The following is a 25732-nucleotide window of genomic DNA, read 5'->3' as shown; positions in this document are numbered from 1 at the left end:
ACTTCAAGAAGAACTTGCCACCAAAGACCTTTGGTGCTTCTGTCAGAGTGATGTTGTACCCATCTAACATTTAAGGAGAGTGATGTTGTAGCCTATTAATTTGCTGTGTTCTGTCGTACGCGCAGCGTGTATAAAATGAATCATTTCACACGTTATATTGATGTAGTTGTAAATACGGGTCTGAGAGGAGCTTTGATAGATTATAGTACTTTCTTTGATCTTGTGAGATATTGGAGAGGCGAAACTTTGACATGTTTTCCGGGGGCCTGTGAATTCCAATGGAACGTTTGTATTATAATTGTATTTATTTACGTCGACTGATGTTTGTAGATTGTGAGCATAGGTCAATTTTGGATGTATATTAGTCGGTGAGCAGTGGTATTTAGCGAGAAGTACGAATCACAAAGTCTGAAAAAAGTAAAAAGAATTGAACTAAAGCATAATTTCATGAATGAAACGAATAAGTAACGTCAATAAACTCAACGCTTCAAACTTCATTGTTCTCCAATTTGCACTTAGTGACCCTAGCCGAAAGACTAGTATTACAAAACTCCCTGGTATCATCAAAGCCTTACTGAATATTAAAGAAATCAAATTGTAATTCAATCCAAAAAAAAGCTCGTCTCAACAATTACAATCAAATAATACACCTTCCATGGATCGCATCATTGGCAGACGTGGCCATGAACTGAGAGTCATGATCGTCTCACATTGACACAAGCAAAAAATATCTTCTTGGATATAGTAATTTAATTTTCAAACCTTTCAAGTACCCGACTCACTTTCTCTTTTCACTCGTGTTCGCTCCCACTTTCATCTCAAATTCCAATCTCCACATTTCACCACCACATACATTCACATACCACAACACAAATGGCCACGGAATCGCCGTCCTGGACCGACGATGAGGACCAGCCATGGGACACGGAATTGGAATTCGACGACGCGGATGTTACCCCTTCGTTGACCGAGAAACCGGCCGTTTTGGCCACTAATTTGGATAACCAATCGTCAAATGGAAACACGCTTAAAACCAGTGATATCAAGAAAAATGATTCCGCACGCGCAGAAAATCCAAAACAGAATATTGAAATTCCCCAGAATGGGGGCCGCAACATTGTTGAAGATTCTTCTGAGACTATTCCAACCAGCGGTTCTGAGCCAACAGAAAAACAGGATGTACTGGAGCCACATCCTGGCGTTATTTCAGCATCGTCTTTTGTAGATAGCAATGTTCTTGATTCCGAGGATGAAGAACCTAAGTCGTCTGTTTTGGTGGAACTGGAATCGGTTCAGCAGGCTAAGGAAGAACACCTGATAGACGAACCTTCTGTCTCCAACGCATCAAATTCGAAGAGTATAGAGACACAACCGCTTGAGACGGCTGATGAGGTTGTAGTTATACCAGATATCGTCGAATCCGTGGTCGAACCTGTGACTGTAGAGGACAGTGTTCAGACCTTGGTACAACCTGAACCTGAGGACGTTGCCCCTGTGCACGATAGCAGTGTTTTGCCTGTCGAGGAATCAACTGAAATTCCTGAAGATGGAGCAACCGTGATACCCGAAGAAGATAAAGATGCAAATGACATACCTATAGATGATGATTTGTTACCGGAAGATGATACGGAAGAAGTATCCAAGAATGTCACAGATGAATTACCTATAGATGGCAACTTGTTACCTGAAGACGAAACTAATAGTTCACCTATTAAAAACGATTCGTTGCCCGAGGAGGCCATTCCAGTTTCATCTTCCCAGAACACCCAAGAGGTACCAATAGATCTCGCTGCTAATAAAAAGGTTTTACCTTCTTCAACAAACGAGGAAGAATTATTGGAGGCGCTAGATGCGCCGCCCAAAATCGCCCAAAATGGTCTGATTACTCCCCCAGACCAAACTAGCGACTTAGAACAGAAAGACTATGGCTCATTATACGGCTCGCATTCTAAGGACGACTTGATCGCGAGAATCGAAGAGTTGGAAGCCACTCTTGGTGAAACAGAGGCTGAAAGAGACTCTGTCAAGGACAAGTTGGAAGGGTTCCTCAGCAAGATCTCCAGCATGAAAGCAGTGTTCCAAAACTACAAAGAAACACAAGAAGAGTTGGAGGTCGTGAAAGCAGATTTATCAACAGCATACGAGGAGATCAGTGCCAGTGGAATCAAGATGGATGAGCTCGAGCAGGATCTCAAGAACCACGTGGAACTTAGTCAAAGTTTGACTGAGGAAAACACTCGTCTCACTGCCCAAAATAAATCATTTGAGGAAAGATTTGCATCACTCAATACTGAATCATCCGATTTGAACTTCGAGTGCGAGAGATTATCTCAACAATTGACCACATTACAGAGAGAATATCAATCACGCGAAGAATCGCTTCAGGATGAGAGGTACACTCTTGAAAATGAGGTCAGCAAACTCAATAAGAAATTGAGTGAGCAGAGGGCTGCTTTCAATGAGTTGGAAATCACAAAAGAAGAAGTTGCAATGAAACAGAGAAATCTTGAGCTGGTAGTTGAAGAACTCAAGGAATCCTTGGAGGAAAAGGAGCAAGTCATTGAGGAGTTTAAATCAAAGGCGGATGCTGAGAGTGAGCTGTCGAAGTCAAGAGTGGATGACTTGTTGGCCAAGCTTGCGGAAAGCAACAAACAACAAGAGGAGCTTCGCGCCGAGCTCGCACAATCATACCAAAAGAATGAAGATCTCCTTCTGCAGAAACAAGCACTGGAATTGGAAGTTGAGCGCTTCAAATCCGAGAACGAACGCATACTGTCGCTAGAAGAGGACGTGCAAAGCAAGCAGGTAATCATTGGTAAATTGAGGCACGAGGCCATAATTTTGAATGAACACTTAACCAAATCGCTTTCGATGCTCAGGCAACAGCTGAACGAGGGAGAGGGAACCGTTGACAAGGAGTTGATCTCGAACATGCTAATAAACTTCCTCCAGATCCCAAGAGGAGATACCAAGAAGTTCGAGGCACTTCAGGTGATCTCCGACTTCCTCGACTGGGACGACACGCGAAACATCCAGGCTGGATTGGCGAATCGGGGTGCTGCTGAGAGGGGCGATGAAAAGCCGGCTCGACTGACATTCATTTCGTTGTGGACAGACTTTCTCGACAAAGAGAGCTCGAAGAAGTAAATGTCAATGCATAGAGACGGAAGAAACAAGAAAAAGCGAGAAAAAGAAAGATGTCTATCCACTTTTTTTTCTTTTTCATTACGATTAATTATGTAGTAGAGGTATTCTCCTACCAATAGTATCAAAATACCAGAAGATCTTCTGTAAGCGATGATTAATCATACTGCCAAAAAGCAAACATATTTTAATCTCCTTTTTCTTGCGTTATCTTTCTTGCATTTCTTACGAATATTTCACAAAACCTCATTTTTCACCCATCTCAGATCACCTCCACCGATTCGCGTCTCGTACATATTAGCACCTATAGATCTGATCCACGTCTTCTCCATACTTACAACCAAAAATGGTCGATATTCGGCTGTTTTTCGCTAACGGCCCCCAAAACACTGTAAGTCACCCAGCCCTGCCCCAATTGCATACATATACTAACCAATTCCAGAAAAAAAGGCCCCAAACACAATCAAATGCCAGTAAAAGTAAGCCAAAGACTTCCACTGCGAAGCTGGCAACAAAGCAAGAGAGTGTAGAGATTATATCAGACGACGAAGTCCCGGCCAAACGGCAGAAAACACTGCCGGAGTCCTCTAGCAAGTACTTTCCAGCCGAGACAAAAGAGTCAATCGATGAATTGCCGGAGACGCCAGTAGCAAAGAAACCAGCTACGCCTAAAAAGATATCGAAGCCAGTTGTAGAAGAGTCGCCGGAGAAGCCAAAGCCTGCTGGTCGTAGAAGAGCTGCTAAGAAGACATATATTAACTTGGACTCAGACATGGAGGATTCAGAAGAAGAATTTAAGCCCGACGTAGAGGAAGAAGCGGAAGACGATGATTTTGAGGCCGATGAAAATGCCGCTGAAGAACTCGAAGACGGAGCTATCGACGTCGATGCCGAAGACGAGGCTCTCAAGGAAGAAGAGTCCATTCAAGAAATCGAGCCAGAACCGAAACCAAAGAAGGCACCCGCGCGTAAACCAAAAAAGCCCAGTGAACTTCCTGCTGCTGTGACCGGCGTACATGCAGATGAGATCTTGGATAAGATTCCTAACGCCGAGCTACCAGATGCTCCGGAAACGGATGGCAAGCTTAATTATTTCGCTTTGAAGGGAAAACAACAAAATGTCGCACCACCAAGTGGGGACATAGACCTTCCAGAGGCGGCTCCTAATTGTCTCGGCGGTCTCACGGTCGTGTTCACCGGTGTGCTTCCTAGCCTTGATAGAAGTGCCGCCGAGAACCTTGCGAAGCGTTATGGCGCAAAGGTCACGAAAAGCATCCTGGGCAAAACTTCGCTTGTAGTCATCGGAGAAGAGGCCGGCCCCTCCAAGGTTAAGAAGATCAAAGATCTAGGTATCAAAGCTATCACAGAACAGGGCTTCATCGAGTTACTTCGTCTCATGCCCGCCGACGGTGGAGATAGCGACCAGGCCCGTCTAGCCAAATTGAAGCGCGAGGAAGAGGAACAAATGATACTCGAACAAGCCGCTGCCGAAGAAGAGGCCGAGCAACAGAGAGTCAAGAAGGAGAGACTTGAGAGAGAAAAGAGAGACCGTGAGGCCGCCAAAAAGGCACAAAAGTCTGCTGCTTCAACCAACACAAAAGCCGCACCGGTCTCGTCTCTTCCCAAAAGCATGCCCAGAGAAATATCCAATGATGAAAAGCTTTGGACATCCAAGTATGCACCCACCTCTGTTACTCAGCTTTGTGGCAATAAATCGCAAGTGGAGAAATTGAGAACTTGGCTTTCAAACTGGTTTACCTACTCGAAGAATAATTTTGACGGTTCTGGACCTGATGGATCGAAGTTCCGTGCTGCGTTAATTTCTGGTCCTCCAGGTATCGGAAAAACCACAGCTGCGCATTTGATTGCAAACGAGCTCGGCTATGATGTTCTCGAAAAAAACGCATCGGATGTTCGTTCCAAATCTCTTCTCAATTCGGAGATTAAATCCGTTCTCAACAATACCTCGGTCGTAGGCTTCTTCAAACACAAGGATGACGCTAACCCTGGAAGCAACGACAAAAAATTCTGTCTCATTATGGATGAAGTTGACGGAATGTCCAGTGGTGATCATGGTGGAGCTGGTGCTTTGTCTGCTTTCTGTCGTATCACAAAGATGCCTATGATTCTCATCTGTAATGACAAGAGTCTCCAAAAAATGAGAACATTCGACACTGTGACTTATCAACTCCCGTTTAGAAGACCAACGGAAGTGGAAATGAGAGCCAGGTTGCTCACAATCGCACACAGAGAGAAATTGAAGCTTGAGCCTGCTGTCATTGGCCAATTGGTTCAAGCCACCGGCAATGATATCCGTCAGATCATCAATTTAATGTCGACAGTCTCCAAAACTCAAAAAGTCATTGGCCATGAAAACTCGAAGGCAATCGCCGAAAGTTGGAAAAAGCATGTGCTTCTCAAGCCTTTTGAGATTACTTCAACTCTTTTGGGAGGGCCAATTTTCAACCCAAGCTCGAAGAGTACTCTCAATGACAAACTTGATTTATATTTCAGTGATATTGATTTCGCTCCTCTTATGATCCAAGAGAATTATCTAATGACACTTCCGGCAGTCCTGTCCAAAACAGAACATTTGAAGAGAATAGCAAAAGCAGCTGACTCTATCAGTCAGTCAGACTCCGTCAACTCTCTCATCAGATCCAGTGAGCAACAGTGGAGTTTGTTGCCGTTCCATGGTATCTTGTCGACAGTGGCTCCAGCAGCGCAGGTCAATGGTCGCATCACAGGTCGTATAAATTTCTCCGCTTGGCTAGGGAACAATTCGAAGACGATGAAAAATCAAAGACTCTTGCAAGAAGTCCAATACCACACTAGATTGCGTACGTCCACCAGCAAGAGCGAATTGCGTCTAGACTATGTTCCAGCCATGCGTGAGGCCTTAACGTTGCCATTGATAAACGAAGGTGATGCCGGTATCCCTCAAGTGATCGAGGCTATGGATCATTACTATCTCACAAAGGAAGATTGGGATAGTATACTTGGGTTTGGTGTGGGTACAGCGAACGGAGTGGCACTGAAAATCAATACCAAAACGAAAACGGCCATGACAAGAAAATACAACACCATGCAGCATCCAATTGCAATCTTCAAAACGGGTAATTCCGTTGGCAGCTCTGCTGGTGCTAAACGTAAAGTAGATTTCGAAGATGTTGTTGAGGATGACACTGCAAAGGATGAAGAGGTAGAAGTCGAGGATAACGATGCCATTGATGCAAAGAAAGACAAACTTATCAAGAAGGTTGTTCCCAAGAGCGGTGCAAAGGGAGGAAAGAAGGCCGCAGCCAAGAAGCCAACCAAGCGGGCCAAAAAGTAGATGGTCGACGCGGACAGTCTGCAATGACCCTGAAATTGCATTTTATGATTCTGATTCTATGGTTAATCTCTTATCTAGTCTTCTTTTCTTCTTTTCTTCTTTATTGAGTTATTGGATGCGCTAAGCCTAAACTAATCCGAAACACCGAGGTCGAATTCAGCTAACCGAAAGAAGTATTACAAGTCAAAGCTTGACAGAAACCCGAAATTATATAGTAGCCATGTAAATTTTCACGCATTACAAACAGATAATCACTTTTTGCACCCATTGGTTTTTCCTGCAGAATAGCCAGACCACCTGCTTACACCAAATTCCACAAAACCACTCCACCAACTACTTCCATCCAACCAATTGGCAACATCTTAGTAGCAGCGTCTTGCCCTGCACAAATGTCCGAACAAGTGCCCATGTTCAACATTCCGCCCAACCGGCGGAACATGGCAAACCCTTCGTTAATGCTTCTGATACCTCCACAGCCAAACGACAACGGTAATCTGAGTCATCCGAGCCAAAGCAGCCAAACTCCCGCAGAGACATTGAGCGCCGTGCCGCCACTAGCAGCAATTCCTCGCTCTGGAGGTGCAGTTCGGCGGAAACCACCGGCAATCGACTTCTCAAAGATCGATGGCTCGTACTCGTTTAGTCCCTCTGACTCTGGCACAGCAGCCAGTACGGCGTCACGGCCTTATGCGCTGGCTACAAGCGAGAGTTCGCGAGATCTGCCTGCGAAAAGCCGCACTGATTTGACCCCTGTAGCACAAATTAGTCAGGGTCTGAGCATCCACGGTAATCAGAATGCTAACGGTCAGGGCAGCCAGATACAAGACGTCCAAGATACCGACGTAAAAACTTCTGAATCCAATATCAATGGATCATACACAAACATAGCCGATGTCACCCAGGAGGAGTGGAACCGGTTGGCAAACTCCGACAGTATAGTCGAGCTCGGGAAGCTCGGCGAGGGAAATGGCGGCAGTGTGTCCAAATGCGTGCTCCGGAGCGGGTCCCCGGTGTTTGCACTCAAACTCATAAATGCCGATCCAAATCCGGAGGTGCAGAAGCAGATTATCCGTGAATTGCAGTATAATCGTTTGTGTCATTGTCAGCATATCGTAGGCTACTACGGCACGTTCATGGTCGAGCTGCAGTCTATGATTGGAATTGCTATGGAGTACATGGGCGGAGGCTCATTGGATGCCATCTATAAGCGCGTGATCGAGCTAGATCGCACCAATCGAGTCAATGAAAAGATCTTGGGCAAGATTGCCGAGTCGGTGCTCAAAGGCTTGAGCTACCTCCATCTGCAGAGGATCATTCATCGTGATATCAAGCCCTCCAACATTCTTCTAGATGCGCAGGGCCATGTCAAGATCTGTGATTTTGGTGTCAGTGGAGATGTTGTCAATTCGCTCGCTACCACTTTCGTAGGCACACAATATTACATGGCTCCAGAGCGGATCATGGGTAAACCATATACCGTCAGCTGCGATGTTTGGTCGCTTGGATTATCGTTGCTAGAGGTGGCACGCGGGCAGTTCCCATACCACTATGAAAATGACAATCCCATGGGCCCAATAGAGCTACTATCGCTCATTCTTGAGTACGAGCCACATCTTGAGGATGTTCCAGATGAGGGCATTTTCTGGACTGACTCGTTTAAAAATTTTATAGACTACTGTTTGAAGAAGAATCCCGAAGAGCGTCCCAGTCCTCGCCAGATGCTTCAGCACCCATGGTGCGTAGGACAACTGCAGGCCGTTGTCAACATGGCGAAGTTTGTGAAGAGGCTCTGGGGCGATAGCGTTAACTAGGGATAGACAGAAGCATTTGGGAGGAACGACTTTCTTGTCCAGCCAAATCAATTGCAGGTTCAAACAGAAAGACAGACGATACAAGTGAAAACAATAACAATAAATTAGGAGGAAAAAATTAACAAAACAATTAAACACAACTCTAAGCAATTCATTACAAATAATTACAATTTCAATCAAACTTTTCTTTCGAGGTATCAATTCTTTGGGTGTGCGTGAGTATCTTCGCACAGATCCATTTTTCACTATCTACTGTGACATCTCTATCATACATCAACCACAAAAATGAACATCACCGTCCTAATTTCCGGTTCTGGATCCAACCTACAAGCGCTTCTAGACGCACAGAAACTGGGCAATTTACAGGGAACAATCACACAGGTGGTTTCCAGCAGCGAAACCGCTTTTGGCTTGGAAAGAGCCGCCAAAGCATCGGTCCCCACTAAGACCCACGTTTTGAAGACCTACTACAAGGGCACAACCAAGGATGAAAAAGAGGCTCGTGCGCAACGTCGTGAAAAATTCAACGGCGACCTTGCCAACCTTCTTATCTACGGAAATGTGGAGGGAACCGCCGACAACAGCTACACCAAGCCAGACTTGGTTGTATGTGCTGGATGGATGTTGATTCTCTCTCCCACGGTCTTGGTACCTTTGGAGAAGAGTGGTGTTTCCATCATTAACTTGCATCCTGCGTTGCCTGGAGCTTTCGATGGAACCCATGCAATTGACCGTGCATGGCAAGCGGGCCAGGACGGTACCATCAGCAAAGGTGGTGTGATGATTCATCGTGTCATTGCCGAGGTTGATCGTGGTGAGCCAGTTTTGGTGAAGGAGCTTGACTTGAAGAAGGAGGAGACACTAGAAGAGTACGAGGAGAGGGTTCATTCGGTGGAGCACAAGGCCATTGTGGAGGGAACAAACATTGTGCTTAAGGAGCTTATTGAGGAGAAGGAGAAGTCTGAAAAGAAGGAGAAGGAGGAGAAGGAGGTCAAGGAAGACTCCACGGCCAGAGAGGGTGCTTTGGAGAAGACATTGGAGAAACTTCATTTGAGAGAGTAAAACAGGCAATGACAGCATTGATGTTCATGGTGGAGTATTCTTCCGTAATTTTTGAGCATCTTCCGCGAACTATGGTAAGTTGGAAGCTTTTCAGTGAAGTATCACAATTTTACTCTAGCAATAAGACTACTCATACAGTCCCTGATCCGAACTGATTAAATGGCTCTTAAGGAAAGAACAATTAAAAAATAAACTAATGAAGAGTAAAGAAGGTTTCTTAGATTGCACTGTTCCCCTTAATTACTTCAATTCTTTAACTACAGAGCTTAAACCCAGTAGCCACTGAGTCCACAAGCGAATCCAGAAGCATAAATACCTTAAATATTTAAATCAGAACGAAAAACGAAAAAAAAGCTCCTTTAAATATACCCAGTTTCGACCATGCTCCTCTATTCATTCATTTCCTCACTACTCCCTACTCTTCTCTACCTGCACCCCCGCAGCCAATCACTTCAAACATAAACCACACCAACTACATCTCTAAAACACCATGCCTGTACCATTCGAAGGCTTGTTGCCATACGCCATCATGGCCGGATTCTTTGGCCTTGCGGGCCACGGTGTCGGCTTCATCAGATACTGGGACAACGGCTGGAAAAACGACCGTTGGGACTTGGACCAGTGGGACCAAAAAATGATGGCCCGTGACGCTTTGTTGACAGGAACCAAGCGTGGACAGACATCGGACGCGGTTGCGCCAGAGCATTTCAAGACTTCTCACATTGTTACCGAGGGCTACTGGACGCCATACAGAGACCAGTTCTTCTCATTCAGAGAGAGATTGTACAGAGGTTACGCTACCGGCACCTGGGATTTCAGTTAGATATTCAATATTCAATACAGGCTGTTCTTCTGCCAAAGACGTTTGGATCTTGCGGCGGAGAATGGATTACATCGAGGATGCAGTGTAGACCACATACCGTGAATTAAAAATACCTAATCATAGGGAACATGCGAGTCAGTGGAAGGGCGCGCAGTAATTCTTAGTTCCTTTCAATCGAACTTCTATCACAAGATTGATCTATATTGTAGAGTTTTGACCACTCAGAGCTTGTTCTGGCCTCCTACGTACTGACCTCATGGGGAAACGGTTCCTCGAAACGACCAAAAGACACGAGTAAAAGAACTGAATATATTTATAAACCTACATCATCCTCATCTTTCCTATAGCTGATCCATTATCCATTACTATTCTCTGTAGACCCCGAGCTTCTTCACAAATCTCTGTAGGAACGCTTCTCCACAATCCGCGGTCTGAATCTCTTCTTTCTGATGTGTGGAACGCGCAGCTCAACCTTACCTCCCATCTCCAACTTGTGCATCGTATCGTACAACAAGTTTCCTTCGGGTTTCAATGAACGCAAGTTTCCAGTCAATTCGTCCGAAAGCTTAACTTCAATGGGCGCGAATGTTACGTCGTGCTTACCGTGGCGAGTGTACGTCTTCACGCGCTGTGGCTTGTCTTCATTGAGTTTCTGTTCCACCTCTTCCTGAATCTGTTGGAGATTTTCTATCTCAGAAAGCTTGGCCTTCAAGTCACGAATTTTGCCTTGCAATTCGGTCCTTTTTTTGTGGCGCTCCTCTTTGTTTCTCTGTGTTTTCGTTTTGGTTTTGATCTCTGTACGTGGATTTATAGACAATCTGTACTTGTCCTCTTCATTCTCGACGACAGGCTCTGTGTCTTCCACAGATTCATCCAAATCCTGAACCTCGTTGTCTTCAAGTGTCTCAATCAAGTATCTGATCCGCTCCTTGTGCTCCTCCATCTTCTGGCGCTTAAGTTCTTCTGTAGATTCGTTGCCGAACTCGTGCTCAATGAGGCTCTTCCAGTCTTCCAAAGCAGGATTATACGATTTTCCACCATCCTCGAACTCTTTAAGGTCTCTAGCTGTAGGGTTTGTAAGCGCCAACGGTTTCTGCAGAAGTGTTTTGGGTGCTCTAGTGGCAGGTGTATTTGAGATGCTGGGCTGCGATTGCGAAACTACGGGAACTTGCGGCTCGGCCGAAATGTCCTCTGTCCACAAGTCTTCAGATGATGCACGTAAAATACCTTCTCTGTTAACAGTGGCCTTAAACTTGTTTCCTGATAACTGTCTTCCAGCCAACGTCATCAATTCATTGGTTCTCTTTTTCAGCAAAGGTTTCTTTTGGATTCTCTCACCTAGCGCAGGCACCTTGGACTTGTTTCGAAGGATTTCTGTGGTGCGAAGAACTTTCTGTTTCTTGTTTCTTGAGTCTCCTTGGGTATCAATCACGAAGTCCTCGTCGGCGCCCAAGAGAATTTCTCTTTCTCTCTTGGCATCCAAAGCCTGGTCAACGTCATCAACGTCGACATTCTTGACCCAAGCCTTCTTGCCTTTTCTGCTTTGTTTAGATTTAGCCATTGTGGTAGCGATGAGATGCCTATATATTTCGCGATGAGATGAGTATCGCACCCACTGATAATGGATGCGGGGCAGATGAGGTTTTTTTTTTTTTTGAAACTTGAAATTAAATTAGATAATTGAAATATTTCGATTTCATGCTATTCGTCTTTTAATATTGTGCTTGAGGTTGTCAATGGTATCTCTTTCATTTCTATCAGTGCCAGAACGGCTATATTTGATTCGGGAAAGATAATCATTAAATGACTTCTTTCAAAATCAGGGGCATGTGAATTATTTTCGACAAAAAATAATTCTTGATTGCTTCGAGTCGCCCTCATTTGGACCATCTAGTCTTCCAAACCTCGAACACTTGAAGTTCACAGATCTTTAGAGTCACTTATGAACTGATAGATAAAGTTGAGGGAAATTTAATTTGTTTGTGTAACTGCCGTTTCCTATACCCATTGGGGGAATCCCAAGCTGGAAAGCTCGACTCGATGGGTTCGTTCCTTGAGGCCTCCAACTTGTAAGAGTTATCTTCATTGTTTCCTCGTGAAATACCTCAAGCATTAACAGTCTCACAAGCCTCTACAACTTCTCGCGACAACAACCCATAGTCTGTGAGGGACACTCCTCCACTGATAGACACATAAGTGGGACACCCAAACTTCTTCACCAAAACACGGCCGAGGTTGGTCGCTAAATCCTGTAAGCCACCACCGTCACCCTGAATAACGCTGGAATAAGTGGCCAATTTAGGGTTTCTTATACTTCCACTCGAGTTCGGCGTTCTGTCTGGCTTTCCGATAGTATATACGTATGCACCTAAGGCAGTATTTCCCTGTTGGTTGACATGGACAAAAATAGGCGATTTGCTGTTATTTGACGGATGCACAGCTAAATCATAGTCAGCACAACCTACGGAAACCGTTGATAGCTTCATTGGATTTGGGTATTCTGGTGTTCTATAGCTCTTGTTCCTGCAGGATCAGCGAAGGCGTTCTATTCTAAATTCACAAAAGACAGGGCTGCTAATGATGTACTCTGTCACACGCGACAACGACTGCCACTTTCCTGTTGTAATCTGGGTAGTTGGATAGTGGGTTTGAGTGTGATAATAGGATCCGAGCGGAAGATGTCTGTCTGCAGTATTTTTGCAGCCAGTGTGAAGATTGATGCAGTCTGTGAATCTGAAACAAAAGGTTATCGAAAGGACTCAACGGTCTAATTTTCGAAATTTTATTAGACGAATATTGCCTTTATTACTCAAGGTTTGGCTCGTTCTGTTTTTTAATTCTATTCTTGGCGCCTAACAACACCGTTCTGCTCGCTTCTCTTTTCGTCTATCACAGGCTAGCTCCGCATCAGAGACCACTTGGGTGTGGAGATACCAATGGCCAAATTGCCGGGCCGTGAATCATAAACTGGGCAATTCTGCTGCTGAAACAAATATCCTTCGTTTTTCAACTACTATTTCTCCTACGTCATAGTCTGAATACAGAATCTACTCAAAGAACTCTTGCCATTGCCTATTTCCGCTAATTGATACCACATCACCAATGTTTTCTTCAACAGAAGACCGGAAAGTGTTTGTGAAGACCTTGAGTCGCATGATCTTGGAAACAAAACAGAGTTTCCCAGTGAAGATCATTGTCGATACCCAGCCTGCGCAGGAAACTCAAATCTTTGCCTTAAAGAACTTCTTGAGCAAAAACGTATGTTTTTGGGAAGTAGGACCGTCTGAAATTGAAATCAGGGTAAATCAGCGCGACAAGACAGAGACGCTTTTGCGATATCTTTCCGAACACGAATGGGAGTTCCTGGCTGACTACACGGACGTCGACGAAAACCCAGCGGTGATTCTAGCCACAAATATATCCCGAAGTGCCTCGTTGGAAAAGTTAACCATTGCCCTCAATTCATTTTGTCCATACCTGTCTCTTCTCGAAGCAGACTTTACAGACGAATCCTCTCATTCTGTACATCTCCGCTTCAACAATTTCTTGGACGTGGAGGCTCTTCGAGACAAAAGAGACATCATTGGATTCTGCGATGATCCAAAAGAGGCCCTAGTATTTGAAAAGTGCGAATCAGAAAGCCTGCCAAAATTCCTTCCGCTGAGCCAAAGTACGGCGCCAGGCTTGGATGCAATCGCCCTAGAGAATGCCGAAGAAGTCTTTCCGGCTCTGCTCACCTTGGAAGAGATAAAAACTATCGTTTCTAAGTTCGAGCTTTTCGGCACTGTCGACTCTCTCTGCTTTCCTATCAAACGGCACAACGAGTCAGACTTCGGAGTAGAAAAAACAGCTTTTGTGGGCTTTTCTCATACATCTCCTGGGAAAGCAAAAGTTCTTGAATGTCTCTATTATCTTGGTGACTTAACCTTTAAAGAGCTTTTGGAGTTTAGTCCAGATTCGATTAAAGACCCGTCTGAAATGTTCGCTGTAAAGGACAAAGATGAGACAGATGCAAGCCAACCCAGAATCAAATTATCTATTGTTCAAAAAAAACATGGCCACCAATTATCCAAGAGCATAGCCTTCAACTTCATCACCCTTGGCGAGGCAGATTCCACAGACCTAGTAATCCGAGACGAAAAAGATTCCGAGATTACAAGCAATATTTACAATCGCTTTTTGAAATCAAACAATTACCAAGAGACAAATGTCTACGTCAATAATCTCCCAGTTCTTTTTCAAAACGATGACGACCTCTGGAATCAATTCTGGAATCAATTTGGTTGTGACGGAATCAATTCTGCGAAAATCATCAAGCCCCAATTCTACACCAAGAAACACACCGAGACCGTTGGAAAAATCGGTTTTGTGTTTTATAAGGAATTCAAAATGGCACTCAGAGCCATCATTATGACTAACGACCGTGAGATCTATTACCCTGGCTCACCACCAATATTAATACAAACCTCTTTTGCAATACAAAAGAAAAATAACTCTTGGAGTTCTTCCAAATACATTCAGAATAAGAGTGGATTAACGAAAGAGCTTGCGGGTGACGCTTTCATTAACAATCTGGTTCGACCAATGATGAAAAGAGCCAGTTTACCAGCCATTCACAGTAACGAATACTCGAGCTACGCTCTAATGGGGCCCGAGCCTATACAAGCGTACATGTATCCTCCTTATGATCCATTTATATTTAATCCCTATTATTTACATATTCCTGGCTATGGCATGGAGGGAATGCAAGGGCAGCCGCCAACAGGTTCGCCGCTGTCATCCCCACGGAGCCACATGGGTGCATCGCCCATGCCACCAGGTATGAATGGGGCATTTCCGCCGCCATATGCCTACATGATGCAGTTCTATCCATATTCACCGCCGATGCCTATGGAGGGAAGTCCCTTGTATTTTGGAACTCAAGAGGAACACGAGACCGACAGTGAGGCAGTTCTTCAACCCAACAAAAAGATCAGCAGTGCCGAGAAACGCCGCAACGGTTCTGCTTAGACAATAATGCATTTCATTTTTCTTCTCTCTTGTAGTGTCTATAATGTAGGAGGCGCATCATCCAGTGCACCTCTGGCGGAAGGAGAAATTGTAGCAGCTTCAAACTCGGCAGCAACTGATTCTTCCTCAGTGGGTTCATCTACTGGCCTGACCTCGTTGACCTCTTCAATGTAGTACTTCAACATGCTCTCAATTCCGTTCTTCAACGTCACAGACGAAGAGTCACACGACCGGCATGCACCTTTAAGTCTCAAATAAACAATTCCTTCAGTCTCTTCAAAGTTCACGAATTCAATGTCTCCACCATCGTCTTGAATTGCTGGTCTGATTCGGGTGAAGATCAATTCTTTAATCATTGATACCACTTCATCATCGTCCTCATTGAAATCCATTCCATTGGAGAGCTCCGAGTCAGTAATGATCGGAGTACCATTAGTTAAACATTCAGTGATAATTGAGAAAATTTCAGGCTTTAAAAGCGCCCATTCGAACAGTTCTCCTGCTTTCTCAACGGTGATGAAATTAGAGCCCAACATTATAGATTTGACACCATCCACACCGAAAATCTTCATGGCCAAAGGACTACAAGCAGCCTCTCTGCCAGAAAGAAACTCTCTCGTTTCTGTTTCCTTGAGAATCGGCATGGAAGGAAGAAACTTGATTGCATTTTCGTTGGGTGTGTCTGCGGTTTGAATGAATAATGAGCGCCACGAAACGATGCTCTGTGGACTCTTGAAGTATTGAGCATTGCGCGGAATGACTCTGGTAAATGCTTTTGTAAACATGGTTGTGGTAGTTGCTAATGTTCGGACCCTGGAAATTTCCACACCCCAAATCCGAGATGGATGATCGCACCCGTACATCTCAATTTGGCTGCAAAAGAAATACAATGGAAAAGAATGTTTTCATCCTGGGGAAGAGGGTGATCATTTGAAGAGAATACTCTCAAACATCGATACTGCCTTTTCTTCGAATTTGGAGTCTGCCTCGTTGCTAATGCTGTGGTCAAGTTGCAACTTATTGTCCGCCAACATCAAGATATTTTCGTCGATGGTGCGTTCTGAAATTAATTTTGTCACGTAAACCTCATTAGTTTGACCCACACGATGGGCTCTATCTTCAGCTTGTTTGTCGTCATGGGGATTGAACGACTGATCGAATATTATAACATTGTTGGCAGCGACCAAGTTAATTCCAAATCCACCGGCCTTAGTCGAAAGGAGAAAAACAGGAATTGTTTTGTCTTCGTAGAACCTGTCGATGATATCTTGTCTGGTTTCAACACTTGTTTGGCCATCGAGACGAACAAAGGTGATACTCGCAAAACTCAACACACGCTCGAGAATGTCGAGCATTTGGGTGAAAAGGGAGAAGACCAACACCTTTTCTTTTTTCTCAATAACTTGTTTAATAACTTCCAACATCTTCTTTGTCTTACCACTGTCAAACCATTTCTCCTGTGGGAGAACATATTCTGACATGGTTTTTGGAAACTTATCACAAAGTCCATTGAGCTCATAATCACTCATGACTTGCATGTCTTCGAAAATGTAGTCGACATTTGCAGACACATACTCAGGCTCGCGCATAATCTTCTTGGACATTTCCTTTAATTTCTCATCCGTGTAACATGTTCTGAACAAGAGAGGATGCATGGAAGCCTTACGAAGAGCCATCATAACGTTGGAAGTCGACGCAATCGGAGCCAAACGCGCAGCATCTGCTTCCTTTCCAGTCAAGGTCTTCCTGCGTTCCCTCTCGAGACGAGTTTCTTTACCTCGAGAAATATGAGAGTCATAAATTTGGCGTTGTGTTGGTGTCATTTCACACTTGATCACTTCGTGCGTCTTGCCAGGCAAATACTTGAGCACTTGGATCTTCTTTCTTCTCAACACAAACGGTGTCATCATGGTCTTAGCCTTATTAATGGCTTGCTGGGAGAGAAGAGGGTTATAGTCGTCAGTACCGTCAACGCTCGCTTTTTTGTTGAAAAGAGCCTGAAGATCATCTCTTTTCTCAACAAATAGTCCAGGAAGCATGAATGCCAAAAGCGACACAAGCTCTTTCAAATTGTTTTGAAGGGGGGTACCTGTTAATAACAATCTGAATTGAGCTTTGAGACGCATCAACTTATTGTAGCGCTCACTACTGGAGTTTTTGAGCAAATGCCCCTCGTCATAAACCACCATATCGAAGTTTTGGCTCTTCAAGAACTTGAAATCAGGAGCTGAACCCGAAGCCAAATTGTATGTTGTTACTAACACATCGAAGTGTGTATCGCCAAGTTCATGGCGTAAATCTTCTCTCTCCCGTTGAGACCCATAGTATGCTTGAACCTCCAATGTCGGACAGAATTTATGAAATTCTCTGAGCCAGTTCTCAAGCGTTGATGCAGGCACCACAACTAGGTGTGGTCCACTGCCTTCAGATACAGCCTTTAAGTGGGCCATGAAAGTGATGACCTGACAGGTCTTTCCAAGACCCATCTCGTCCGCTAAAATGCAAGACAATTTGTGGTGATACAATAGGTGGAGCCAATTAAGACCAACTTGCTGGTAGCTCTTCAACTCCACCTCAGGCGCAAGAAGTGTTGGCTTGTGCTTGATGTACGGGATGCTTCTTTTGGATGCTGAAGAAGCGACAATGTCGTCGTCCTCTTCTTCATCTTCAGGGACCTCTGCACCATTGCTTTTTGACGACAATTCACTCTTATCAGCTTCATCTTTAATCTCGATATCTACCATGTTTAGCTCGCCCTCGCCAGTTACCTTCACACCCCATCTTTCCATTTGTTTAGAGATAAGGTTTCCATATTCTGAGCACTTCTTCACTAAAGAGTCAACAGCTTTGTATCCCTTCAAGCTGTATTCAGCGCTCTCGATAATTTTGAGACCAAGAGCCTTCTTTTTGTACTTCCTCTTCGTGGATGCCTCTGGAAGCGCATCTTCTAGAGTATCATTAGCGATCTGGTGGATGCTTTCGTATGGACGTTGCAGAATCAATAATTCGGCAGCCTTTGGAGGAGCATTGCAGATCTCTATAATGTCTTCTGCAGATGCTTGGTTCAAAAATTCAAGGATTTGATCGTCAATGGATGTCAAGCCACCGAATTTATTATCAAAATCGTCTTCACCAGACATGTCATCACTATAGACCTCTTCCTCAAGGTCAGCATCGCTGTCATATCCACGGGAGGTCGATTTGTTTTTACGATTGTTTTTGATCTTCTCTTCCAAGAGCTCTAGCTCATCCACCTCGATGGGCGCCAGAGAAATGGATTTGAGACGAGGGATATCATCGCCTGTGTATCCAAAAGCCGCAGTAAGAGCACCGGGTTGGTTGGATATATGAAGATTTGATACAGATGACAGAACAGAGGGACTAACAGATCCCGAGGGAGGAGTTTCAGCCATATCGGCCCGCACCAAACGGCGCTTCTTCGAATCATCCTGTTTTTGGAATTGATCTATGCGTGGCTGTTGTCGGCTTCGGTATTTCTCCAAGATGGACAACTTGGGTTTGTGAAGATGAATTTTTGTATCTGGGGCAGCAGAGGCCAGCGCGTCTACAGAAGGAAGAGGTCGTTTTTGACGCGCTTTTCCAGGCTTCTTGATGGGCGATGCATCCTCGTCATCGTAATTTTGTGGTTGAGGGCTTATGGGAGCGGGAGAAACCTCGGCTGAGGTAGAGACCGCTGAAACAGCCAGGGTCACCAGCGGCGTTTCCGATCCAGTCAGTCTAGAAAGATCCGTGTTTGATAGCGATGCACGTTCTCCAAACCAGGTCGCGCCGTTTGTATTCTCCTGTCTCTGCTGCAACCTCAACTCCTGTTGCTTAGCATCGTGCTCACGAAGTTTTTCCTTGAGATCAACGTTCTCTGCGAGCCACAGAGAGATGTCTCGCAAATTTCCCTTTCCTTTCACCATCCCTTTAAAAAGATCGGCTTCATCCAAGTAGTAGAATCGCTTCCTAAGCACGGGCCAGTGAACATGGTCGTGGAACCTCTTCTTAATAGCATCTTTGTTCCTGGCGGCAGCTTCTGCGCGTGATTGGTCAGTGATTGGCGAAGAACTAGGCACCTGGAGCACATCGACGTTCTTCTGTGGCGTCTGTTGCGTCATTATGCCCGAGAAACTTGTAGATGAAGTGGTCTAGATGAGAGTGATGGATGTATAAGATGAGGTTAGTAGCGGACTCAGCGGGTTTCGGAAAAAGAACTTTGAAAATTCGACGAAGTTTTTTCTCGGTAAACTTCTTCACTCATCTTTTTTTTTCTTGGTGCTGTTTATGTTTGAGTGAATGAGTTATAGTTCAGTAGGGCTAAGCGAATGTCATAGATCAACGAGGATAGATCAAGGCGGTCTTGAGGAATTGGCCATGAAGAGCTGATTTCTAATTTGCGAGATTCTATGACATGCCTCGAAATTGGAAAACTATTAGTGGTTCGTGTTGGAGAATCGATCGTATCGTAGAAGCATTGAATCGAAATCACGAAGTGGTGTGCGCTTAAAAAGAATCAAACTGGAATTGGATTGATATTAGATTGAATGGATTGAAATTGAAATTGAGATATTGAAAACCTATTGACATGTATCACAATTTCTAGAGTGTTTACTGTCCAGTTCTTTGTCTCAATTCCGCTTAACCCGTCCACATTTTTCTAAGCTGACACTGCGCTCGAAATATTAAAGAATCTTTTTGAAGAATCTAGTTCCTTGAAAAAGCTACAGGCTCTCCATCTCAAATATGTTTATGTTGTTTCAAATAATCATCTTTCGGTTGCGGCCATATCAAGTGGAAAATACTGTTTCCCGTCCGATCCACGTTAGTCAAGCCACTTAGAGCCACACTGAGTAATGCAGTGGGAGACCATGTGTGAAATTGTGGTGCTGCAATCTTTTTTTTTCTACATTTGAGTTTTTACCTCTCCAATTGTAGAGAAGCCTTGAATTTTGAGACTCAAGGTTTGGGTCAAGTTTGTCCACCTTCTTATCTTCCCAAACTGGTATTTCCCCAGATTACCGCTTCAATGCCCTACAATCTCTTGGTGTGTGGGTCAAATGGTCTGTATCAATTAGGACTTGGAAACGATGATGACCATTGCGAGCTACAATTGGTCGATTTGCCGTTTGTTGCTCACGAAAAGCCGAAAGCGTTCGCCTTTGGTGCCTCTCACACTCTAGTACTATTTCCCAACGGGAAGGTGTTTGCAAGTGGATCAAATGAGTTTGGACAATGTGGAATAGCGGGGGCTAAAATCCTTCAAACATTTTGCGAAATTCCTGGTACATGGACGGATATCGCTGCTGGATGGGAGTTCTCGATTCTCAAATCCAATGAGGGCCATTTCTATTCATGTGGACATGGCCCGAAGGGTGAATTGGGTTTGGGAGAAGGTGTAAGAGTTGCTACTGAGCCCACGAAAATTGAGTTTGGTTCAAAACTCGGTTCAGGAGTCTGCAAGATCCAGGCATCGATGTCTCATGTAGTAGTGCAATTGCACAATGGATCTCTATTGGGTTGGGGAACTTGCAGAAAGGGCCAGCTTGGAAATGTTCCTACAGTTCTCAACTCTCAGGGGAAACCAAAACCACCCATGGGGTTGTGGGAGCCCACTGTTCTTTCATATGCGCCTGTAATTGATTGTAAAGTTGGCAGAGAACGCACGCTTCTCATACGTGAAGAGGGTGCTACAACTATAACTGAGTGTAATGATGAAGATATTGCAACTCCGATGAACGGACTATTAATATCTCCAGCTACTTCCGGCATCAAGTTCCAATGCGGATGGTCGTCAGCCCATGTTCTCGCATATAGTCAACTTTACGGATTCGGAAAGAACCTACATGGACAAGTCTTCCAACATGACCAATTTACTGGCGACGTAGAAGACTTTGAGGTCGGAAGCGAACACGGAGTTCTTCTAGCGAAAGACAACACTGTTTACGCATGGGGCTGGGGAGAGCACGGCAATTGTGGACCCAACCATGACGATTTCAAGATTTCAAAGCTCTACGAGGGAGGCAACAACAAAGTCGTTGCCATGGCATGTGGATTAGCCACGACTTGGATCATCACCGAAAATCAGTCGTAGGAATCTAGACAATGTAATGACATGCTGGATTTCCAATTCTACTATTCTACGAGGGCAAAGATAATAAGAATGTAACGATGCTTCTTTCCCATATTCATCTATGCTTTGCACAAAGATGGAAAATATGTCCAGCGTTCGTTTATCTGGGACAAGTAGTATCGAGACAAGCCATGGGCCGAGGCCGGCAGGTCTTTTTCTATTATCCGGATGTCTTGTGCAGATGCACCAATCCTTTGCTGAGTCTTCACAAGACGTGTAAGAAAGAGATTTTCACATTGAACCCAGTGATCTAGGAAATAGTGAAGTCAACTGAGAAGATAAATAGAGAAGGAGAACAAAATTTGGAGAATGCCAAAGTCAGCTTCATTTCTGAATTTATTTTCTCATTTTGTGTGAGTTTCTGACATCTCAGAAGTCACACAGAATCATGTAACTGAGAATTTCCATCTTTTATGAATGGGACTACACACCCCCGCGCCGGGTAACAGCACTCTCATGTACATTCTAGAAACCACTTGAAGGGTACAAGAAGAGGAATATTCCCCACAAATACGCTGTCACCCCCAAATCAGAACTTAATTACTAAAACATTCACTCCAAGGATTCACAATTGAAATTCAAAATATGGCAATGTTCGGCGCAGTTTGCTCAGGAAGACCAATCCAATTAGCGCAACAGGTGGAGCCCACCAAATTCGTCATAGCCATTCCCAACGCCGCCAAAGTAAACCACATGGCCATATTCTTATTGCCCCAAACGGACTTCACCGATCCGAACTTCACCGCGCTTGTGTACTTCCAATTGCCCAATCTGGCGGAGTTTAAGTTATTGGGAGGCCTAAGTCCACTCAAGCCATCGGCAATCTTCAAATTGAACACTGGGGCTCCCCCAATTTCCAACCACATGGACGAAGATGATTTGATGAACGATGGAGAAATTGGCGAGGGTCTGGTTCTCAACGTCGGTATTTCAATTGAACCCACAGCACAAGCGCAGGCGCTTTTGGAGCAGGAGAAGCTGAAACAACGAACGATCATGCCTACGCCTGCGTCTGCTTCGCCCGCCGTGCCCGCACCCCTGGCACCGCTGGATATTGCTGCTTTGGCCAACAAGATCGTGATGCACGCGTACAATTACTTGGGTAGCTTTGTGGATGCTCAGGGTAAGGTTCCAATGAAGCAATTTGATACGTGGTGGCTGAAATTCAAGGCGAAATTGGCCAATAATCCGAACTTTTTAAACGAACTCGATTAGAGCTCCTGCTCCTTCTATGGATCATTGCATTTTGAAATGGTGTAAAATAAGGAACCATAAATAATTCCTTAGGCGCTTAATTATAAATGAACCTTGCTGAGAACCGTTTCGAGTACTATCAGATTGAGTCATCTCTCGGATAGGAATGATTTTCTGACTTTTATTGCTCATGAACGGTCCGTAATTTCAGTGGTACGTCGTATATGTCGAACATGCAGATCATTGCCCGGATCAATTCATTTTACAATGAAATCGCTTAGGGTAAGAGCGAAAAAAAGAACAAGGAATTACTTGTCTCAGGTAAAATATCAACGTTACAAATTTCAGGAGGAAAGACTGTCTATTTAAACATATACATTATGAACATTCCGGTTCAACCGTTCAGGTCTATCTTTACAACAAAAGAATGGCAGCACCAACAACGGCACCTCCAAGGACAACTGGCTTGGAACCAGCAGCCTTGGAGCTAGAGCTGGAACCAGATCCACTGGTAGCAGCACTAGAAGCCTTAGAAGCAGCACTGGAAGCGGCGCTAGAAGCAGCGCCGGAAGCCTTAGAAGCAGCACTAGAGGCAGCACTGGTAGCAGCGCTGGAAGCCTTAGAGGCAGCACTGGAAGCAGCGCTAGAGGCCTTAGAAACAGCACTGGCAGCAGAAGAGCCAGAAGCAGCGGAAGAGCCAGAAGCAGCAGCAGCGACAGAGATCAAAGCGACAGAAGCGAAGAGAGTAGAGAATTGCATACCGAGGGATTTAGTGAGGAGAAAAGGAAGAAAAAAGAACAGAGAGGGGGCGATCAAGGGCCCTTTTATAGCAGTCTCCCGGAGAGTGGCCCCCTATTGTGTGGCTTAATTAATTGGATTTGGGCGGTGGTGGAGCTCATTCCGCTTTGGGTGGAACTTTGACCAGGGCTGCGTACACTATGCAGGTTTGGCGCCAGTTTACGACCTTTGTTACCCAACGTGGAACGGCTTTGGCGAACAACGCGTCAAAACGCCTGCAATATTGGAGAATGTGGTGAAAAAATCACGTGGCTCGCGTTAATATAATGGTGGAGAAAGCCGATCGGCCCTTGATTCACGGTGGTTCGTGAATCTAGGTACTTGATTTGAGGCGTCGTGAGTCATTTATATCTCCGCGTCGGACTGGCTAGACTTTACAGTTAATTGGAACGAACTTATCTGATTTATTCTCATGTATTGTAGTTTGTTGGGATTTGATACTTCAAAGAATGTGAGTCAATTAGCTCGCTTTTTATTATTAGTATGTCGTAACGTCTTATTAGAAGTCTCTTAGGGTAGAAATTACAACAAGAGAACGGAGAGGGCACCGAAAAGTCCAGTCAATGCCATCAATGGCTTCGTCTGAGCGGCAACACCGGCTTTGGAAGAGGATGAGGAAGCTGGAGCAGAAGAGGAAGAAGCGCCAGAGGTGGCAGAGGCAGCAGAAGAACCAGAATGCGAGCCAGAATGGGAAGCAGAACCAGAGGCAGCAGAAGAACCGTCAGACTTTGACTTAGATTCAGAACCAGCAGTAGTGGATGCGGATCCAGAAACGCCATTAGATGGGGAAGCAGTTTGAGTGGCAGCAGTCACACTTCCATCATCAGTGAGATCAGGAACAAGCAGAATGCTGTACTGAGAGTAGATGGACGAGAGCTCAGTATAGTACTTTGAGTTGAAACTCTGCAAGTATGAGTTGAAGGCATCATCAGCAGTGATGGTGTCCAAGCCCGAAATAGCAGAGGCAACATCAGATCTCTGATAGAACGAGTTGATGGCGCCGTAGTAGCCGGTGGTGAATTGCTGGGCAAAACTGGACAATTCAGCATAGTACAGACTGTAGAAGGCACCGTTGGAAGCATCAATGGAAGATGCAAGAGCGTTGGCAGAGGCGAGGATGCTGGCGAGGTCATCGGCGGCGGCAACGGAGACCAAAGAGGCGGCAACGAGGGCAATTGATTGGAGCTTCATGGTAAACTTGATTGTTTTTGGCGGAAAGATTGACGCAAACACGAAAATATTAGGGTGGGTCGACCAAGGCCAAGGTGGGATCACAGGGGCCTTATATAGTGCCGCGAAGTAGTAGCTAATCGGAGATGTGGGGGTGGCTATGGACAGGAGGGACGGGGGAGAAGGAGTCCCAAAAAGGAAACGGTGATAGGACCGTTTGCAGACAGAATTGACAAGTTTGAGAAAGTAAATTCAGTCATCTTTGTGTTGGTAAAACTGGATCAATTTTGCCAGACAAAATCGGGTGGGATCTACGATCTCTATGGTGTAGATACCCATTGTGAAGAAACCTAGGTGCACGGATGAAGGGAAGCCCGAAAGTGGAAGAGGAAAACAGGAATGTTTTACATGTGAGTTTTTCCACTCAATTGACTTTTGAACGCCCCCTTTCCCGTTGATTTTTGGCACCAACTCCCACTTACATCGATTTTTCCCCCGATGGCCCTAATTCCAAAGGAGGGGGGAGGGTGTTCGCACTCTATTCTTAGACATTAGTGGGCCATGAATCCAAATAGACTTTAGATAATTGGATGCGCCCACCGGTAAACATAGGCATGGAGCGCAAATTCGCGCCAAAACATGCCCTTCCGCATCTCCTGACAAGTTTTTTCGTGTTTAAGGTGGGCACCTGGTTTACGGTCTGCCGGTTTGGTGTTTAATTTGCCCAAAGCGGTAATCTGATAAGACGCAGCCCTGCAGAATGGTAAGACCAGTGGTTGGCCGTTCATTGGCATAACCCCACCTATTCCATGATGATGAGTTTACAGTTAGGAGACTGAGGAACGAAATATTGGTTGCAAAAGTCTTGCAGGGGCTCGTACCATATGGGGGGTAAAGAAAATGTTTTCACGCATTAGTTTAATTTCTGCCCATTTATGGAACCATCCCCCTCATAGAAGCATGTCTAGAAGAACATAATCATATTTTTTCTGGGCCTCGCTCCTGCCCCTGTATGAATGACATAGTTTTAGGTGAAGAATTGCTTAATTAATCCGATGGTAATCATTGGGCCTGTCTAGAACACATGGGGGTGTTCTATGTTAGAGGCATTGAACGTGACACAATGAGAAAAGCCACAGTCTCATAACACCAGAAGACCTGAAAAGTGTGATAGGCGTGATTTTGTGGTGGTACTTTTGTGGTGGTTCTGTGGTTCTTACCAATTTCTCACTGCGAAATTTAATTTGAGACTT

At 44.9% G+C, this 25732-nt stretch overlaps 10 protein-coding genes across 10 annotated transcripts, besides 1 other annotated feature; 7 read left to right on the top strand and 3 right to left on the bottom strand.

Annotated features, from left to right (window-relative positions):
• The first annotated feature begins 50 nt into the window (after window positions 1–50).
• Window positions 51–74: a sequence feature (Short protein (PUMCH_003509, WPK26161.1) was converted to a misc_feature.).
• Window positions 75–873: 799 nt separating this feature from the next.
• Window positions 874–3147, top strand: PUMCH_003508 (uncharacterized protein; the record flags this gene model as incomplete). Its single annotated transcript, XM_063022472.1, has 1 exon — window positions 874–3147. One exon carries the CDS (start codon window positions 874–876, stop codon window positions 3145–3147), a length of 2274 nt encoding a protein of 757 aa, XP_062878542.1.
• A 343-nt stretch (window positions 3148–3490) lies between these two features.
• Window positions 3491–6478, top strand: PUMCH_003507 (uncharacterized protein; the record flags this gene model as incomplete). The annotated part of the gene is made up of 1 exon (XM_063022471.1): window positions 3491–6478. One exon carries the CDS (start codon window positions 3491–3493, stop codon window positions 6476–6478), a length of 2988 nt encoding a protein of 995 aa, XP_062878541.1.
• A 389-nt stretch (window positions 6479–6867) lies between these two features.
• PUMCH_003506 (uncharacterized protein) lies at window positions 6868–8289 on the top strand (the record flags this gene model as incomplete). The annotated part of the gene is made up of 1 exon (XM_063022470.1): window positions 6868–8289. One exon carries the CDS (start codon window positions 6868–6870, stop codon window positions 8287–8289), a length of 1422 nt encoding a protein of 473 aa, XP_062878540.1.
• Window positions 8290–8574: 285 nt separating this feature from the next.
• On the top strand, window positions 8575–9351 carry PUMCH_003505 (uncharacterized protein; the record flags this gene model as incomplete). The annotated part of the gene is made up of 1 exon (XM_063022469.1): window positions 8575–9351. The coding sequence occupies one exon, from the start codon at window positions 8575–8577 to the stop codon at window positions 9349–9351; it is 777 nt and encodes a 258-aa protein (XP_062878539.1).
• Window positions 9352–10565: 1214 nt separating this feature from the next.
• PUMCH_003504 (uncharacterized protein) lies at window positions 10566–11735 on the bottom strand (the record flags this gene model as incomplete). Its single annotated transcript, XM_063022468.1, has 1 exon — window positions 10566–11735. One exon carries the CDS (start codon window positions 11733–11735, stop codon window positions 10566–10568), a length of 1170 nt encoding a protein of 389 aa, XP_062878538.1.
• A 1541-nt stretch (window positions 11736–13276) lies between these two features.
• PUMCH_003503 (uncharacterized protein) lies at window positions 13277–15184 on the top strand (the record flags this gene model as incomplete). Its single annotated transcript, XM_063022467.1, has 1 exon — window positions 13277–15184. One exon carries the CDS (start codon window positions 13277–13279, stop codon window positions 15182–15184), a length of 1908 nt encoding a protein of 635 aa, XP_062878537.1.
• Window positions 15185–16110: 926 nt separating this feature from the next.
• Window positions 16111–19305, bottom strand: PUMCH_003502 (uncharacterized protein; the record flags this gene model as incomplete). The annotated part of the gene is made up of 1 exon (XM_063022466.1): window positions 16111–19305. One exon carries the CDS (start codon window positions 19303–19305, stop codon window positions 16111–16113), a length of 3195 nt encoding a protein of 1064 aa, XP_062878536.1.
• Window positions 19306–20213: 908 nt separating this feature from the next.
• Window positions 20214–21278, top strand: PUMCH_003501 (uncharacterized protein; the record flags this gene model as incomplete). The annotated part of the gene is made up of 1 exon (XM_063022465.1): window positions 20214–21278. One exon carries the CDS (start codon window positions 20214–20216, stop codon window positions 21276–21278), a length of 1065 nt encoding a protein of 354 aa, XP_062878535.1.
• Window positions 21279–21902: 624 nt separating this feature from the next.
• Window positions 21903–22532, top strand: PUMCH_003500 (uncharacterized protein; the record flags this gene model as incomplete). Its single annotated transcript, XM_063022464.1, has 1 exon — window positions 21903–22532. The coding sequence occupies one exon, from the start codon at window positions 21903–21905 to the stop codon at window positions 22530–22532; it is 630 nt and encodes a 209-aa protein (XP_062878534.1).
• A 1299-nt stretch (window positions 22533–23831) lies between these two features.
• On the bottom strand, window positions 23832–24500 carry PUMCH_003499 (uncharacterized protein; the record flags this gene model as incomplete). The annotated part of the gene is made up of 1 exon (XM_063022463.1): window positions 23832–24500. One exon carries the CDS (start codon window positions 24498–24500, stop codon window positions 23832–23834), a length of 669 nt encoding a protein of 222 aa, XP_062878533.1.
• Window positions 24501–25732: the final 1232 nt, after the last annotated feature.

The sequence above is a fragment of the Australozyma saopauloensis genome, chromosome 4 (assembly GCF_035610405.1).
Source record: "Australozyma saopauloensis chromosome 4, complete sequence".
Taxonomy (NCBI): domain Eukaryota; kingdom Fungi; phylum Ascomycota; class Pichiomycetes; order Serinales; family Metschnikowiaceae; genus Australozyma; species Australozyma saopauloensis.
Note: the sequence above shows the minus strand (reverse complement) of the source record. Positions and strands in the feature narration are given on the sequence as shown.